Raw genomic sequence first — 15,399 nt, forward strand, 5'->3', positions numbered from 1 at the left:
CTCCCCTCTGACAACAGGCTGAGAAAAAATTGGCTCCTCAGCCTGGAGAAGGCGCTGGGGTGGACCTCATAGCAAACTTCCAGTACCTGAAAGGGGCCTACAGGACTCATACGGGAAGCATAAAAAATGACTGTGGTACAGAACTTAGTGGTTCAGGCACACGATGAGCGGTAGCATCCCCAAAGCAGAACCACCACTCAGAGCTGCTGCCACTGCAGCAAGGCCATTGCAGGCGTAGAGTCCAGGCAGGCACTGGCCCAGCCCACAGCTGGCTGGTGGGGTGGGGTGGGAGGCAACTTGCATGCCATGAATGCAGTGACAACCCCAAGGCCAGAAGCACTACCAGAACAGGACTGCCCCTTCTAGCACAGTCTTGACCTGTGGGCACTGGAGATATTGAGACCCAGTGGAGTTGGGGCTGGAACCCAGCACTGCCTAGGCCCAGGCACGGGAAGGAAGGTATGGGGGGATAGGTGCCTGGAAGAAGACAACCCTGTGCTTTCTGCCCCAGAGGCATCACACCTTCGGAAAAGCGGAGAAGTACCATACTGAGAAATGTCTATGAGATCTTCAATTTTTATTGTGCTGGCCTCTGAGGACCAGAGCTAGCATGTGGGGCTCACGTTCGCCTACTTCTGCATCTTTGGGGCCGGCTGTGGGTATTCTCAGCCTGACGTCCCCAGGTGCGGCTTTGCACCTGAGCTGGCCCTTGTCGCCTGGACTGGCTCCTGTGGTGTCTCTGGAGCTGGCCCCGGGATTCTGCAGGCCGACGTTCCACAGGGGAGCGGCTTCGTGTCTGGGCCCGCTGCCTGGTCTGGCCTCTGCAATCAGCCGCTGGGGAATCCCCTGATGACCTTAGTGCTCCCCGTCTGGTGTAGCGTTGGGAGCCACTCTCAGCCCCTGCAGCTGGTACCTGGCTCCTCCTGGAGAGCCTCCGGGGATGGCTGTGGGAATCCAGGGCCTGAGAATTTATTGGGGAGCGGCTTCGTGTCCGAGTCCGCTCTCCCAGTCTGGACCTGCGGCTGCCAACTTGCAGGGAAGCCCTTGAGGTCCGTGATGCCCTCTGACTGGATGATGTTGGGGGGCATCTGTCAGCAGGGCTGCTCCCACGGCAGCCTTGGGGATGATTACAGATGTCTTCATCCATTTGGGCTGTCCCAGGCAGGCTGGACTGGCTGCTGCTCTCAGGCACCTGGGAACTGTAAACAGGTCCTGTTTCTGCCTGGCTGGCAGTGCTGGGGCTGCTGCTCTCAGGAGTTGTGGAGCTGTGGGATGGCAGTAGTCCATGTTGGCTGGCAGTGTTGGGGCCGTTGACCTCTGAGTTGACACTGGAGGCTGTAAGTGGAGGCAGGAAGGTCAGCAGGATGGGCCTCTAGCCCTGGTGTGGTCAGACTTTGGCCAGGCTGCCCCACACACCCACTGCCAGGCCTTGTGTGGCCCCCGCATGGCTATTTGCTTCTTACCGGTGCCCACGCCAGCACAGGCCTCGCACTCCCAAGCGTCTGCGTTGTTGCTCAGGTAGGAGCAGTGCCGGTGAGTGCCTTCTGCAGCACAGGAGCTGCACAGGAGCAGCTCCCAGGGCCTGGGGAAACAAACGGGTTGTGTCTGTGAGGACAAAGGGAGCTAAGCCAAGGAGTGCTTGTTCCCATAGCCTGTGGTGAGGCTGAGATCCCATGCGTAGCCCAAGAGGGCTGCTGAGGTAACTCACCCCTCTCCTTCTGCCTGCTCCCTGCCTAGTGGGCAAAGGCACTCACTGGCATCGCAGCGCTCGTGTCTCAATCCCAGCGATGCGTATGCATCGTCGTCCTCCCACATTGGCCCACTGCCAGAGAATGGAGAATACGTGATGAGCTCCCGCTGCCTCTGGACTACGGCTGACCCAGAACAGCACTGTTCTTCTACCCCAATCCCATTTCCAGCTTGTCTGTGAGGCTGAGGGCAGCCAGGGTTCATGGGCAGCCAAGGGCCCAGCCTGCCCAAGCACTCCCTGGGCAGGCGCAGCTCTGGTGCCCTCGTGTCTAGAGAGCCGGCAGAAAAACACCAACCTGAGCGGGATTCGGATGCCCATGACAAGCATGTCGGATAGAAAGGCATCCGTATCTCTGCAGAGGGGGCACTGAAAGCAGTTGATGCCTGCACGGATGGCCTGTCCCTGTAGCATAGAAGAAACACAGTCAGTGGGAGCAGGAGCAGGCTCAGGTGCTGCTGATTGCCCACTGCTGCTTGCCCAAGGTTAAGGGGAGGGCTCCTACCTGGATGCAGGCCCGGTGAAACCAGGCGTGCTTGCAGGCTGGGCACACCAGGGTGAAGTAGGACTTCTTGTCCTCCACTGGCTCCATGCAGATAATGCAGTTGGTATTCTGCTCTGGAGCCGTCTCCGCAGCCTGCTTAGGGCTGTGCTTCCGGCAGAATGAACTGGGGGAAGACGGAAGGGACAAGCAAGGTGAGAAGAGCTGCAAGGAGGGCAGAAGAAAAGGAAGGAGACCTGGGCCTTGGCCCTGGCTCTGCAGGCTGCTGAAAGGTGTCACAGCAGGTTCCTTACTGTCTTGGCTGGTACTGACAGCAGGGGTTGCAGGCGAGGCCTGGCAGCCCTTACCTGTACTCTCCAAAGTACTGGGTGACACATTCACCCTGCCGGGTACAGGGCAGATGGAAACTCTGTTCACAGCCCATCTCTGCACAGGTGATGGGTGCCCCCAGTTCGCCACAAATGAAGCAGTGCTGGAAGGAGCAGAGCAGCGTCATCAGGAGCAAGCTCAGGGCCTTTGCTGCTGGCCCCCATGCCTCTGGGCAGGGCTCAGGACACAGGATGCAGGCCGGGATTGCTTCCTTGGGCTTGAGGAGCCTCTCCTGGCCCAAACCAACCTGCTCCAGTCAGGTCCTCACCTTGTGCTCTGCTTCCTGGATTACACATTGGACGTCCTCTGGGGTCACCTCTGCCGTTCTGTCGACTATTCTTGCCTGCTGGAAAAGGCCGTTGGAAAATGCCTGTTCAAGAGAAAAGAGCAGGATCGTGTGAGGACAGAAAGGAAGGAACCATTGCTTGGAGGAAGGCGAAATAAGGGAGCCCCGGGGGGAACTCACCATACAGAACACATGAGCACATATCCCAAAGTCCAGCTGCTTGGACCCACAGATGTCCGGGTCGGCATCTGTCTGGCCGCACAGCATGCATGCTGGAGGGGAGAGAGCAAAAGCAGTGAGCACGGTGCAGGGCCAGCTGTCCCTGAGGGCTGTCCCCAGGGGCCTGCACTGTGCCTGCCCTGCTGGATGAGGGGTAGGGCTGAAGGCTGTGCAGGGGAAGGGGGCATTGAGAGCCCATTGGTCCCAGCAGGCAGCCACAGGCAAAGCGGGTCCCAGCACACCCCTGCCGCCCCAGAAGGCCTGTGCCAGGCAGCATGGAGCTGCAAGCTGGGATACTTGTCTCTCACCAGGTTCCCTCAAGCTGGGAGCCTCCTGCATCCTCGAGCACATGGCGCACATCAGCAGTGAGCACTTGCAGAGTTTCTGCTCCGGCAGCGCTGGGCTTTCAACTCTACACGCTCCTCTGCCAACTCTGAGGGAGAAGCAGGACGAAGGTTAGTTTACAGCTCAGGCCTCTGAGGGATGGGAACCCTCCTCCCACTATCAGCCTCAGGCAGCCCCTTCGTGCCTGCCCTCTCCGCACCTCACCAAGTCGCACTGACACAGGGCCTGAGCTTGGCAACGTTTGTTCTGCTTGCAGGCCCTATGGTCACAGTGGCCGCTCCCTGCCACCCACTGTGACAGAGTCACCACTGCCCAGGGGGGTGAAGGTGAGGGCCCTCAGCACCCAAGCAGGACGCTGTCGGCTCTGCCTAGACTGAGGGTTGGGCTTCTCCCTGATTTCTGCCCCGATGGGCCCAAGTGTGTTTGTGCTGCTACAGGAACTGCGTGACTCACGCACCCTCCTGACACATCCAGGATGTTTTAATAAAAACAATATTAAAAAAATATCGACATTTCTTCTGTAACCCACCTAGAATGTGTATTTTAGATGTGGTAAAAGACCATTCTTCTTCACTCAGTATGGATTAGGCAAGTCTTGCATGGCTTAAAGGACGGACATGCATGCTTTAAAGGATTATGGCTGCACAGAGCAGCAAAGTCTGCTTGTTGTGTGCTTGATTTTCATTGCAATACCCATGTAGGACCTCAGAAAGTCCACTGTTTCACCCAAGGAACAGAATATTTTATAAATAATGTGTTTTTACTTGGTTCCATTTAATGAGTAGAGCTCCTCGTGGTTTTATTTTATTTGAAACGTGTTGATTTTCCAGTGACAGAGTTGGAAGAGGTTCCTTCCTGTAGGATTTTTACTCTTCCCCAAAGCCTTGCCAGGAATGCCAAATTTCAGTAGTGGAGAGCACCTGTTAAAGTTAGGGCTGAGGCTTTGAAAGTGCAAAGTTCTGGGTTACCAATTTTATATTTCTGTTTGGTAATTTCTGCATGTGAATATTGCATAAATATGCATTACAGAGATGCGACAGATTTGGCCAAGACTTGTGCTGTGTAAAACAGCTGCTGGACTCAGTTATTCCCTTTACTGTTGTCCAGTGGAACAATGCCTCTGTGCAATGACTTGTTTTTGGGATGCTGAAAGATCTGGTCAACCATGTTCCATGGAAATCTGTGTAATACAAGCAAACATAGACCTAGCCTCTATTGGTGCTGCACAGGTAACATCACTGTATGTCGTTAAAGAATGAAAGACCATATTATCTTTTTCTTCCCAGTAAGTTAAGATTGCTGAGAATTGCCTATTTTGATCATTTTTAGAAAGATATGCTTACATAACCAGAATTTGCTGTTTTTGATCTTTCTGAATCACCTCTTCACCTCGGGTCTATATGATTATTTCTGCCATCATTACGGTTAGTATCCACAGGAAGAAAAGAGGATGCAGCATTCTTACAATATTTTCTCCTTTTTAATTTTTTTGTTTTACTTATTTATTTATTTATTTTCCCTGAAATACAGCTCCTGAAACATTAGGTCTAGTCCCTTTATTAATTTATTTTTTCCTTTTAATTAATTTTAAGACATTTTCGGGGTTGTTATTGTTGAATGGAATGACATCTAGTACTGTTTTGAACGTTCCGTAAGTTCTTGTCAGCAAAGTGGTAGCAGAGAACTGGCTAGGGCAAGTTATTTGATGTCCTTAAAAATCCACACATCGTGGTGCTTTACATTATGATACTTAGTCATGGGTGTTGGACCTGAAGTGTTGTCATTATGTATGTAGCCTCTGTTAAGAATGAATTAAATACAAATCTAAATGCCCAGTAGCATTGCTGAGGACTCCCATTGTCTATGGCAGCTCTTAGTTGGCAGTGTTCACTTTGACAGTGAAGAAAAAAAGAACAGATATTTTGAAGAATATTAGAAGGTGCTATAGAAACACAGGCCAGGTGGCTGGAAAAGTCTGGGAGAGCTTTTATTCAGAGCACTAACTGTTCACCTGTGACCAAACACTGACGTGTGATCAGTACCGGCTGGGCTGCAACCAGGGCATGAGGAGGGCGCAGCGTAGTGCAAACTCAAATAATGGCGAATCATTTTATGAATTCTGATACATTGGATAAACACAGTCCTGTGAATAGCAAAACATACGCACCCGTGCATTCCATTTTAATTAAGGAATTTGGGAATGGGTTTCAAGAGTGCCTAAAAAATAACGGATGTTTTTGGAGTATTTGTGTCTCCACTGTCAGTTGACTTAAACACATTCTCAAATGGAATGTAGGGGGTTGCCACCAGATATTCAAATCAAAAAATTGCTTGTGTCTCTTTATCAGGTTCCTATAAGCCCCATCCCACCAGAGAAACAATCTTTGGCCTCCCAGTTGTGCCTTATATGTGTCATCGCTTTTTGACCTTACGTACATTTGGGACTATTTTCAAGAACGAGGCACAGAGAGAGTAAAATCTCATCAAAGATCTCTGACCAACAACTCCTTGAGACCTGCCTAAGAACTGTAACAGAATCACAGAATGACCCAGGTTGGAAGGCATCTCAAGGATCATGAAGCTCCAATCCCCCTGCCTGGCAGGGCCACCAAACATCCACATTTACTAGATCAGATTGCCCAGGGCCCCATCCAACCTGGCCTTGAACACCTCAGGGATGGGACATCCACAACCTCCCTGGGCAGCCTGTTCCAGGACCTCACCACTCTCCTAGTAAAGAACTTCCCCCTAACATCCAACCTAAATCTTCCCTCTTTCAACTTAAAACCATTTCCCCTTGTCCTACTATTATCGGCCCTTTCAAAGAGTTGACTCCCCTCCTGTTTATAGGTACCCTTCAGGTACTGAGAGGCTGCAATGAGGTCACCCCGCAGCCTTCTTTTCTACAGGCTGAACAAGCCCAGCTCCCTCAGCCTGTCCTCAGAGGGCAGGTGCTCCAGCCCCCTGACCATCCTCATGGCCCTCCTCTGGACCTTCTCCAACAGCTCTATATCTTTCTTGTACTGAGGGCTCCACACCTGGACACAGTATTCCAGATGGGGCCTCACAAGAGCAGAGTAGAGAGGGTCAATCACCTCCCTATCCCTGCTGGCCACCCCTCTTCTGATGGAGCCCAGGATCCCATTTGCTTTCCAAACTGCAAGAGCACACTGATGTCTCACGTTAAGTTTCTCATCTATTAGGACCCCCACGTCCTTCTCTGCTGAGCTGCTCTCAAGGACTGCTCCTCCCAGTCTGTACAGGTGACTGGGATTCTTCCAGCCCAAGTGCAAAACCTTGCACTTTGCCATGTTGAACCTCATTAGGTTAACCTGGGCCCACCTTTCAAGCCTGTCAAAGTCCCTCTGAATGGCATCCCTTCCTTCCTCCGTGTTGACCGCACCGCTCAGCTTGGTGTCATCAGCAAACTTGCTGAGGGTGCACTCCATTCCATCGTCGATGTCACAGATAAAGATGTTAAAGAGCACCAGTCCCAAGACAGATCCCTGGGGATGCCGCTTGTTACCAAACTCCACCTGGACATAGAGCCATTGATCACCACCCTCTGTCGGCAGCCTTTCAACCAATTTCTTATCCATCGAGTGGTCCTCCCATCAAATCCACACCCCTCCAATTTGGAGATGAGGATGCGGTGGGGGACCATGTCAAAGGCCTTACTCAAGTCCAGGTAAATGACATCAGTCGCCTTCCCTTCGTCAACCAATGCCGTCACTCCATCATAGAAGGCCACAAGTAACCACTTCCATCAAACCAGAGTGATGCATTAGTTTCACAATGAACAGGTTATTGTCTCCCACTATTTTTATATATTTTGTTGCTCTCTCTTTCGGAGGTATTTCAATGAAAAAATAAAGAATCTGTTGGTTGAGTACATTGGATACATTACGTGTATTATATGCAGCCCAAAACAATTCTACTTCACCAAAGAAGAAATCACAGCCTGTGATGTACGTATGTTTTATCATCACTCAAGGATACCAAAGCCTGGAGACTGAGAGAAAGGAGGCAATGCGTCAACCAACAGAGCCAAAGTCAAAACAGGAATGGCGCACTTTCTTATGATAGGTGTGGCAGGATGTTGTTGATGATGAATACCAAATTACGGACTGAACGTGAAACCTTTGTGAGATTAATCTGATAAAGGAGAAGGAGAATTCTTGGAACAAAACCCAGAATGGCAAACTGCCTTTATTCAATTGAAAGCAGCTCTAATGTTTCAAATCTGGAAAAGCCTTTTGAATGACATGTGCACAGAATGCGTCACACTGTTCTGGACGTGCTAAAAGAACACACTGGGTCCTGGAAGATATTTCAGGCCTGTGGGATATTTCTGCAGACAGTTGGATCAAGTGATGGGTGGTCATCGTGTGTACAAGCAGGGTAGCAACCATAGTGTTCATACAGGAACAGAGTAGTAGAGGATTCTGCTCCTCTACTCTCCTCTTGTGGGTGTACCACACCCAGTTCCGGGGCATCCATCACAAGGACATTGGAAGAGGGCCACGAAGATCATCAGAGGCTGCAACACCTCCCCTCTGACAACAGGCTGAGAAAAAATTGGCTCCTCAGCCTGGAGAAGGCGCTGGGGTGGACCTCATAGCAAACTTCCAGTACCTGAAAGGGGCCTACAGGACTCATACGGGAAGCATAAAAAATGACTGTGGTACAGAACTTAGTGGTTCAGGCACACGATGAGCGGTAGCATCCCCAAAGCAGAACCACCACTCAGAGCTGCTGCCACTGCAGCAAGGCCATTGCAGGCGTAGAGTCCAGGCAGGCACTGGCCCAGCCCACAGCTGGCTGGTGGGGTGGGGTGGGGGGCAACATGCATGCCATGAATGCAGTGACAACCCCAAGGCCAGAAGCACTACCAGAACAGGACTGCCCCTTCTAGCACAGCCTTGACCTGTGGGCACTGGAGATATTGAGCCCCAGTGGAGTTGGGGCTGGAACCCAGCACTGCCTAGACCCAGGCACGGGAAGGAAGGTATGGGGGGATAGGTGCCTGGGAGAAGACAACCCTGTGCTTCCTGCCCCAGAGGCATCCCACCTTCGGAAAAGCGGAGAAGAACCATACTGAGAAATGTCTGTGAGATCTTCAATTTTTATTATGCTGGCCTCTGAGGACCAGAGCTAGCACGTGGGGCTCACGTTCGCCTACTTCTGCATCTCTGGGGCCGGCTGTGGGTATTCTCAGCCTGACGTCCCCAGGTGCGGCTTTGCACCTGAGCTGGCCCTTGTCGCCTGGACTGGCTCCTGTGGTGTCTCTGGAGCTGGCCCCGGGATTCTGCAGGCCGACGTTCCACAGGGGAGCGGCTTCGTGTCTGGGCCCGCTGCCTGGTCTGGCCTCTGCAATCAGCCGCTGGGGAATCCCCTGATGACCTTAGTGCTCCCCGTCTGGTGTAGCGTTGGGAGCCACTCTCAGCCCCTGCAGCTGGTACCTGGCTCCTCCTGGAGAGCCTCCGGGGATGGCTGTGGGAATCCAGGGCCTGAGAATTTATTGGGGAGCGGCTTCGTGTCCGAGTCCGCTCTCCCAGTCTGGACCTGCGGCTGCCAACTTGCAGGGAAGCCCTTGAGGTCCGTGATGCCATCTGACTGGATGATGTTGGGGGGCATCTGTCAGCAGGGCTGCTCCCACGGCAGCCTCGGGGATGATTACAGATGTCTTCATCCATTTGGGCTGTCCCAGGCAGGCTGGACTGGCTGCTGCTCTCAGGCACCTGGGAACTGTAAACAGGTCCTGTTTCTGCCTGGCTGGCAGTGCTGGGGCTGCTGCTCTCAGGAGCTGTGGAGCTGTGGGATGGCAGTAGTCCACGTTGGCTGGCAGTGTTGGGGCCGTTGACCTCTGAGTTGACACTGGAGGCTGTAAGTGGAGGCAGGAAGGTCAGCAGGATGGGCCTCTAGCCCTGGTGTGGTCAGAGAGACTTTGGCCAGGCTGCCCCACACACCCACTGCCAGGCCTTGTGTGGCCCCCGCATGGCTATTTGCTTCTTACCGGTGCCCACGCCAGCACAGGCCTCGCACTCCCAAGCATCTGCGTCGTTGCTCAGGTAGGAGCAGCGCCGGTGAGTGCCTTCTGCAGCACAGGAGCTGCACAGGAGCAGCTCCCAGGGCCTGGGGAAACAAACGGGTTGTGTCTGTGAGGACAAAGGGAGCTGAGCCAAGGAGTGCTTGTTCCCGTAGCCTGTGGTGAGGCTGAGATCCCATGCGTAGCCCCAGAGGGCTGCTGAGGTAACTCACCCCTCTCCTTCTGCCTGCTCCCTGCCTAGTGGGCAAAGGCACTCACTGGCATCGCAGCGCTCGTGTCTCAATCCCAGCGATGCGTATGCATCGTCGTCCTCCCACATTGGCCCACTGCCAGAGAATGGAGAATACGTGATGAGCTCCCGCTGCCTCTGGACTATGGCTGACCCGGAACAGCACTGTTCTTCTACCCCAATCCCATTTCCAGCTTGTCTGTGAGGCTGAGGGCAGCCAGGGTTCATGGGCAGCCAAGGGCCCAGCCTGCCCAAGCACTCCCTGGGCAGGCGCAGCTCTGGTGCCCTCGTGTCTAGAGAGCCGGCAGAAAAACACCAACCTGAGCGGGATTCGGATGCCCATGACAAGCATGTCGGATAGAAAGGCATCCGTATCTCTGCAGAGGGGGCACTGAAAGCAGTTGATGCCTGCACGGATGGCCTGTCCCTGTAGCATAGAAGAAACACAGTCAGTGGGAGCGGGAGCAGGCTCAGGTGCTGCTGATTGCCCACTGCTGCTTGCCCAAGGTTAAGGGGAGGGCTCCTACCTGGATGCAGGCCCGGTGGAACCAGGCGTGCTTGCAGGCTGGGCATACCAGGGTGAAGTAGGACTTCTTGTCCTCCACTGGCTCCATGCAGATAATGCAGTTGGTATTCTGCTCTGGAGCCGTCTCCGCAGCCTGCTTAGGGCTGTGCTTCCGGCAGAATGAACTGGGGGAAGATGGAAGGGACAAGCAAGGTGAGAAGAGCTGCAAGGAGGGCAGAAGAAAAGGAAGGAGACCTGGGCCTTGGCCCTGGCTCTGCAGGCTGCTGAAAGGTGTCACAGCAGGTTCCTTACTTTCTTGGCTGGTACTGACAGCAGGGGTTGCAGGCGAGGCCTGGCAGCCCTTACCTGTACTCTCCAAAGTACTGTGTGACACATTCACCCTGCCGGGTACAGGGCAGATGGAAACTCTGTTCACAGCCCATCTCTGCACAGGTGATGGGTGCCCCCAGTTCGCCACAAATGAAGCAGTGCTGGAAGGAGCAGAGCAGCGTCATCAGGAGCAAGCTCAGGGCCTTTGCTGCTGGCCCCCATGCCTCTGGGCAGGGCTCAGGACACAGGATGCAGGCCGGGATTGCTTCCTCAGGCTTGAGGAGCCTCTCCTGGCCCAAACCAACCTGCTCCAGTCAGGTCCTCACCTTGTGCTCTGCTTCCTGGACTACACATTGGACGTCCTCTGGGGTCACCTCTGCTGTTCTGTCGACTATTCTTGCCTGCTGGAAAAGGCCGTTGGAAAATGCCTGTTCAAGAGAAAAGAGCAGGATCGTGTGAGGACAGAAAGGAAGGAACCATTGCTTGGAGGAAGGCGAAAGGAGGGAGCCCCGGGGGGAACTCACCATACAGAACACATGAGCACATATCCCAAAGTCCAGCTGCTTGGACCCACAGATGTCCGGGTCGGCATCTGTCTGGCCGCACAGCATGCATGCTGGAGGGGAGAGAGCAAAAGCAGTGAGCACGGTGCAGGGCCAGCTGTTCCTGAGGGCTGTCCCCAGGGGCCTGCACTGTGCCTGCCCTGCTGGATGAGGGGTAGGGCTGAAGGCTGTGCAGGGGAAGGGGGCATTGAGAGCCCATTGGTCCCAGCAGGCAGCCACAGGCAAAGTGGGTCCCAGCACACCCCTGCCGCCCCAGAAGGCCTGTGCCAGGCAGCATGGAGCTGCAAGCTGGGATACTTGTCTCTCACCAGGTTCCCTCAAGCTGGGAGCCTCCTGCATCCTTGAGCACATGGCGCAAATCAACAGTGAGCACTTGCAGAGTTTCTGCTCCGGCAGCGCTGGGCTTTCACCTCTGCACGCTCCTCTGCCAACTCTGAGGGAGAAGCAGGACGAAGGTTAGTTTACAGCTCAGGCCTCTGAGGGATGGGAACCCTCCTCCCACTATCAGCCTCAGGCAGCCCCTTCGTGCCTGCCCTCTCCGCACCTCACCAAGTCGCACTGACACAGGGCCTGAGCTTGGCAACGTTTGTTCTGCTTGCAGGCCCTATGGTCACAGTGGCCGCTCCCTGCCACCCACTGTGACAGAGTCACCACTGCCCAGGGGGGTGAAGGTGAGGGCCCTCAGCACCCAAGCAGGACGCTGTCGGCTCTGCCTAGACTGAGGGTTGGGCTTCTCCCTGATTTCTGCCCCGATGGGCCCAAGTGTGTTTGTGCTGCTACAGGAACTGCGTGACTCACGCACCCTCCTGACACATCCAGGACGTTTTAATAAAAACAATATTAAAAAAATATCGACGTTTCTTCGGTAACCTACCTAGAATGTGTATTTTAGATGTGGTAAAAGACCATTCTTCTTCACTCAGTATGGATTAGGCAAGTCTTGCATGGCTTAAAGGACGGACATGCATGCTTTAAAGGATTATGGCTGCACAGAGCAGCAAAGTCTGCTTGTTGTGTGCCTGATTTTCATTGCAATACCCATGCAGGACCTCAGAAAGTCCACTGTTTCACCCAAGGAACAGAATATTTTATAAATAATGTGTTTTTACTTGGTTCCATTTCATGAGTAGAGCTCCTCGTGGTTTTATTTTATTTGAAACGTGTTGATTTTCCAGTGACAGAGTTGGAAGAGGTTCCTTCCTGTAGGATTTTTATTCTTCCCCAAAGCCTTGCCAGGAATGCCGAATTTCAGTAGTGGAGAGCACCTGTTAAAGTTAGGGCTGAGGCTTTGAAAGTGCAAAGTTCTGGGTTACCTATTTTATATTTCTGTTTGGTAATTTCTGCATGTGAGTACTGTGTAAATATGAATTACATAGATTCGACAGATTTGGTCGAGACTTGTGCTGTGTAAAGCAGCTGCTGGACTCAGTTATTCCCTTTACTGTTGTCCAGTGGAACAATGCCTCTGTGCAATGACTCGTTTTTGGGATACTGAAAGAGCTGGTCAACCATGTTCCATGGAAATCTGTGTAATACAAGCAAACATAGACCTAGCCGCTATTGGTGCTGCACAGGTGACATCACTGTATGTCGTTAAAGAATGAAAGACTATATGATCTTTTTCTTCCCAGTAAGTTAAGATTGCTGAGAATTGCCTATTTTGATCATTTTTAGAAAGATGTGCTTACATAACCAGAATTTGCTGTTTTTGATCTTTCTGAATCACCCCTTCACCTCGGGTCTATATGATTATTTCTGCCATCATTACGGTTAGTTTCCACAGGAAGAAAAGAGGATGCAGCATTCTTACAATATTTTCTCCTTTTTAATTTTTTTGTTTTACTTATTTATTTATTTATTTTCCCTGAAATACAGCTCCTGAAACATTAGGTCTAGTCCCTTTATTAATTTATTTTTTCCATTTAATTAATTTTAAGACATTTTCGGGGTTGTTATCGTTGAATGGAATGACATCTAGTACTGTTTTTAATGTTTCATAAGTTCTTGTCAGCAAAGTGGTAGCAGAGAACTGGCTAGGGCAAGTTATTTGATGTCCTTAAAAATCCACACATCGTGGTGCTTTACATTATGATACTTAGTCATGGGTGTTGGACCTGAAGTGTTGTCATTATGTATGTAGCCTCTGTTAAGAATCCATGAATTAAATACAAATCTAAATGCCCAGTAGCATTGCTGAGGACTCCCATTGTCTATGGCAGCTCGTAGTTGGCAGTGTTCACTTTGACAGTGAAGAAAAAAAGAACAGATATTTTGAAGAATATTAGAAGGTGCTATAGAAATACAGGCCAGGTGGTTGGAAAAGCCTTGGAGAGCTTTCATTCAGAGCACTAACTGTTCACCTGTGACCAAACACTGACGTGTGATCAGTACCGGCTGGGCTGCAACCAGGGCATGAGGAGGGCGCAGCGTAGTGCTAACTCAAATAGTGGCAAATCATTTTATGAATTCTGATACACTGGATGAACACAGTCCTGTGAATAGCAAAACATACGCACCCGTGCATTCCATTTTAATTAAGGAATTTGGGAATGGGTTTCAAGAGTGCCTAAAAAATAACGGATGTTTTTGGAGTATTTGTTTCTCCACTGTCAGTTGACTTAAACACATTCTCAAATGGAATGTAGGGGGTTGCCATCAGATATTCAAATCAAAAAATTGATTGTGTCTCTTTACCAGGTTCCTATAAGCCCCATCCCACCAGAGAAACAATCTTTGGCCTCCCAGTTGTGCCTTATATGTGTCATCGCTTTTTGGCCATACGTACATTTGGAGCTATTTTCAAGAACGAGGCACAGAGAGAGTAAAATCTCATCAAAGATCTCAGACCAACAACTCCTTGAGACCTGCCTAAGAACTGTAACAGAATCACAGAATCACAGAATGACCCAGGTTGGAAGGCATCTCAAAGATCATGAAGCTCCAACCCCCCTGCCTGGCAAGGCCACCAAACTTCCACATTTACTAGATCAGGTTGCCCAGGGCCCCATCCGACCTGGCCCTGAACACCTCCAGGGACAGAGCATCCACAACATCCCTGGGCAGCCTGTTCCAGGACCTCACCACTCTCCTAGTAAAGAACTTCCCCCTAACATCCAACCTAAATCTTCCCTCTTTCAACTTAAAACCATTTCCCCTTGTCCTACTATTATCGGCACTTTCAAAGAGTTTACTCAAAGGAAGAGTTTTTTCAAAGAGTTTTACTCAAAGGAACAGATCCAGAAATGATTTTCAGTGACTTGAAATTTGTCTGTTTTATTGAGACCATGTATAGATTGACAGAATCTGTGATTCAGCAAAGTGTTCAGCCGATGCAAGGCAGAAGTTATTCCATGAACTGAAGTGTTTCTTCTTTGGTTTCCAGTTGGAGGAAAAAGTGAGATTCTTTAATAGCCATTTTCTTTCATTGACTTTATACCATATGCCACAGCACTAGGTAATTGTAGACATTACTTTCTATTTCTCTTTAGGATGGTGAAGAAAACGCGAAAGCTTGAAAATAATAATAGCTAATACATTCTACCATAAATCCCAAGACCTTAGAAGGGTTCAGATTAAAGCGGTGCTCTTTATTGGATTGACATAATGTCAAGAGCCCCCACCCATCTTCACTAACAGGAATGATACCATTGTAGCCAACAAAAGCAGATATAGGCCTTATACTGAGAGTGTCATACTACTCTTGTAAGGTTTTGTTTCAATACTTCAAATTTTGTCCTCCTTTGGATTGCAAGGCATACTGTGTCATAATTGTAGGATCAAAAATACAGATTTGTTAAGATCATAAGAACTTCTTAATGGGAAAAAGCTGTTTGATAACTTGCATGTTATGGATTTAGTTGATTTAATTTAAGTGGAATGAAGAGCTTTCTATCTTGGATGCAAGCATTTCCCTTCCATTTGCTAGTTAAGCCCAAGTGCTTACTGCTCTTTGTCCAAGCCTCGCAGAAACTGAAAGTAAGTAGGAACTGACTTTTGAAAATGCCTTTCCTCCTCCTTTTAAATAAATAAATATTTATTTAAAGAAATTTCCTCTAGCAGTATGGAGAAATATAAAGCTTTTTTCTTTTTCTTTCTTTCTTTTTGTTTACAATTTTGATTTATGTAAAGGTGTTCTGACACACAGCTTTCACTCATTAAAAGTAGAGATTCTGACTCTTAGTCAATCTGTACGGTCAGAGAAAACTGCACTGAGTTATCTGCATGATAACCCTTCCCATTTTAAATGCAGTTCCCA

At 50.6% G+C, this 15,399-nt stretch overlaps 2 protein-coding genes across 2 annotated transcripts; both read right to left on the minus strand.

Annotated features, from left to right (window-relative positions):
• Nucleotides 1–619: 619 nt before the first annotated feature.
• On the minus strand, nt 620–3,474 carry LOC140247885 (PHD finger protein 7-like). Its single transcript, XM_072328088.1, is given in 10 exon segments — nt 620–1,335; nt 1,464–1,582; nt 1,709–1,822; nt 2,046–2,158; nt 2,161–2,231; nt 2,234–2,415; nt 2,597–2,721; nt 2,887–2,988; nt 3,085–3,176; nt 3,432–3,474. Coding segments are annotated over 10 exon segments (1,677 nt in total).
• A 5,162-nt stretch (nt 3,475–8,636) lies between these two features.
• Nucleotides 8,637–11,495, minus strand: LOC140247886 (PHD finger protein 7-like). Its single transcript, XM_072328089.1, is given in 10 exon segments — nt 8,637–9,352; nt 9,485–9,603; nt 9,730–9,843; nt 10,067–10,179; nt 10,182–10,252; nt 10,255–10,436; nt 10,618–10,742; nt 10,908–11,009; nt 11,106–11,197; nt 11,453–11,495. Coding segments are annotated over 10 exon segments (1,677 nt in total).
• Nucleotides 11,496–15,399: the final 3,904 nt, after the last annotated feature.

This window comes from Excalfactoria chinensis, chromosome 2 (genome assembly GCF_039878825.1).
Source record: "Excalfactoria chinensis isolate bCotChi1 chromosome 2, bCotChi1.hap2, whole genome shotgun sequence".
Taxonomy (NCBI): domain Eukaryota; kingdom Metazoa; phylum Chordata; class Aves; order Galliformes; family Phasianidae; genus Excalfactoria; species Excalfactoria chinensis.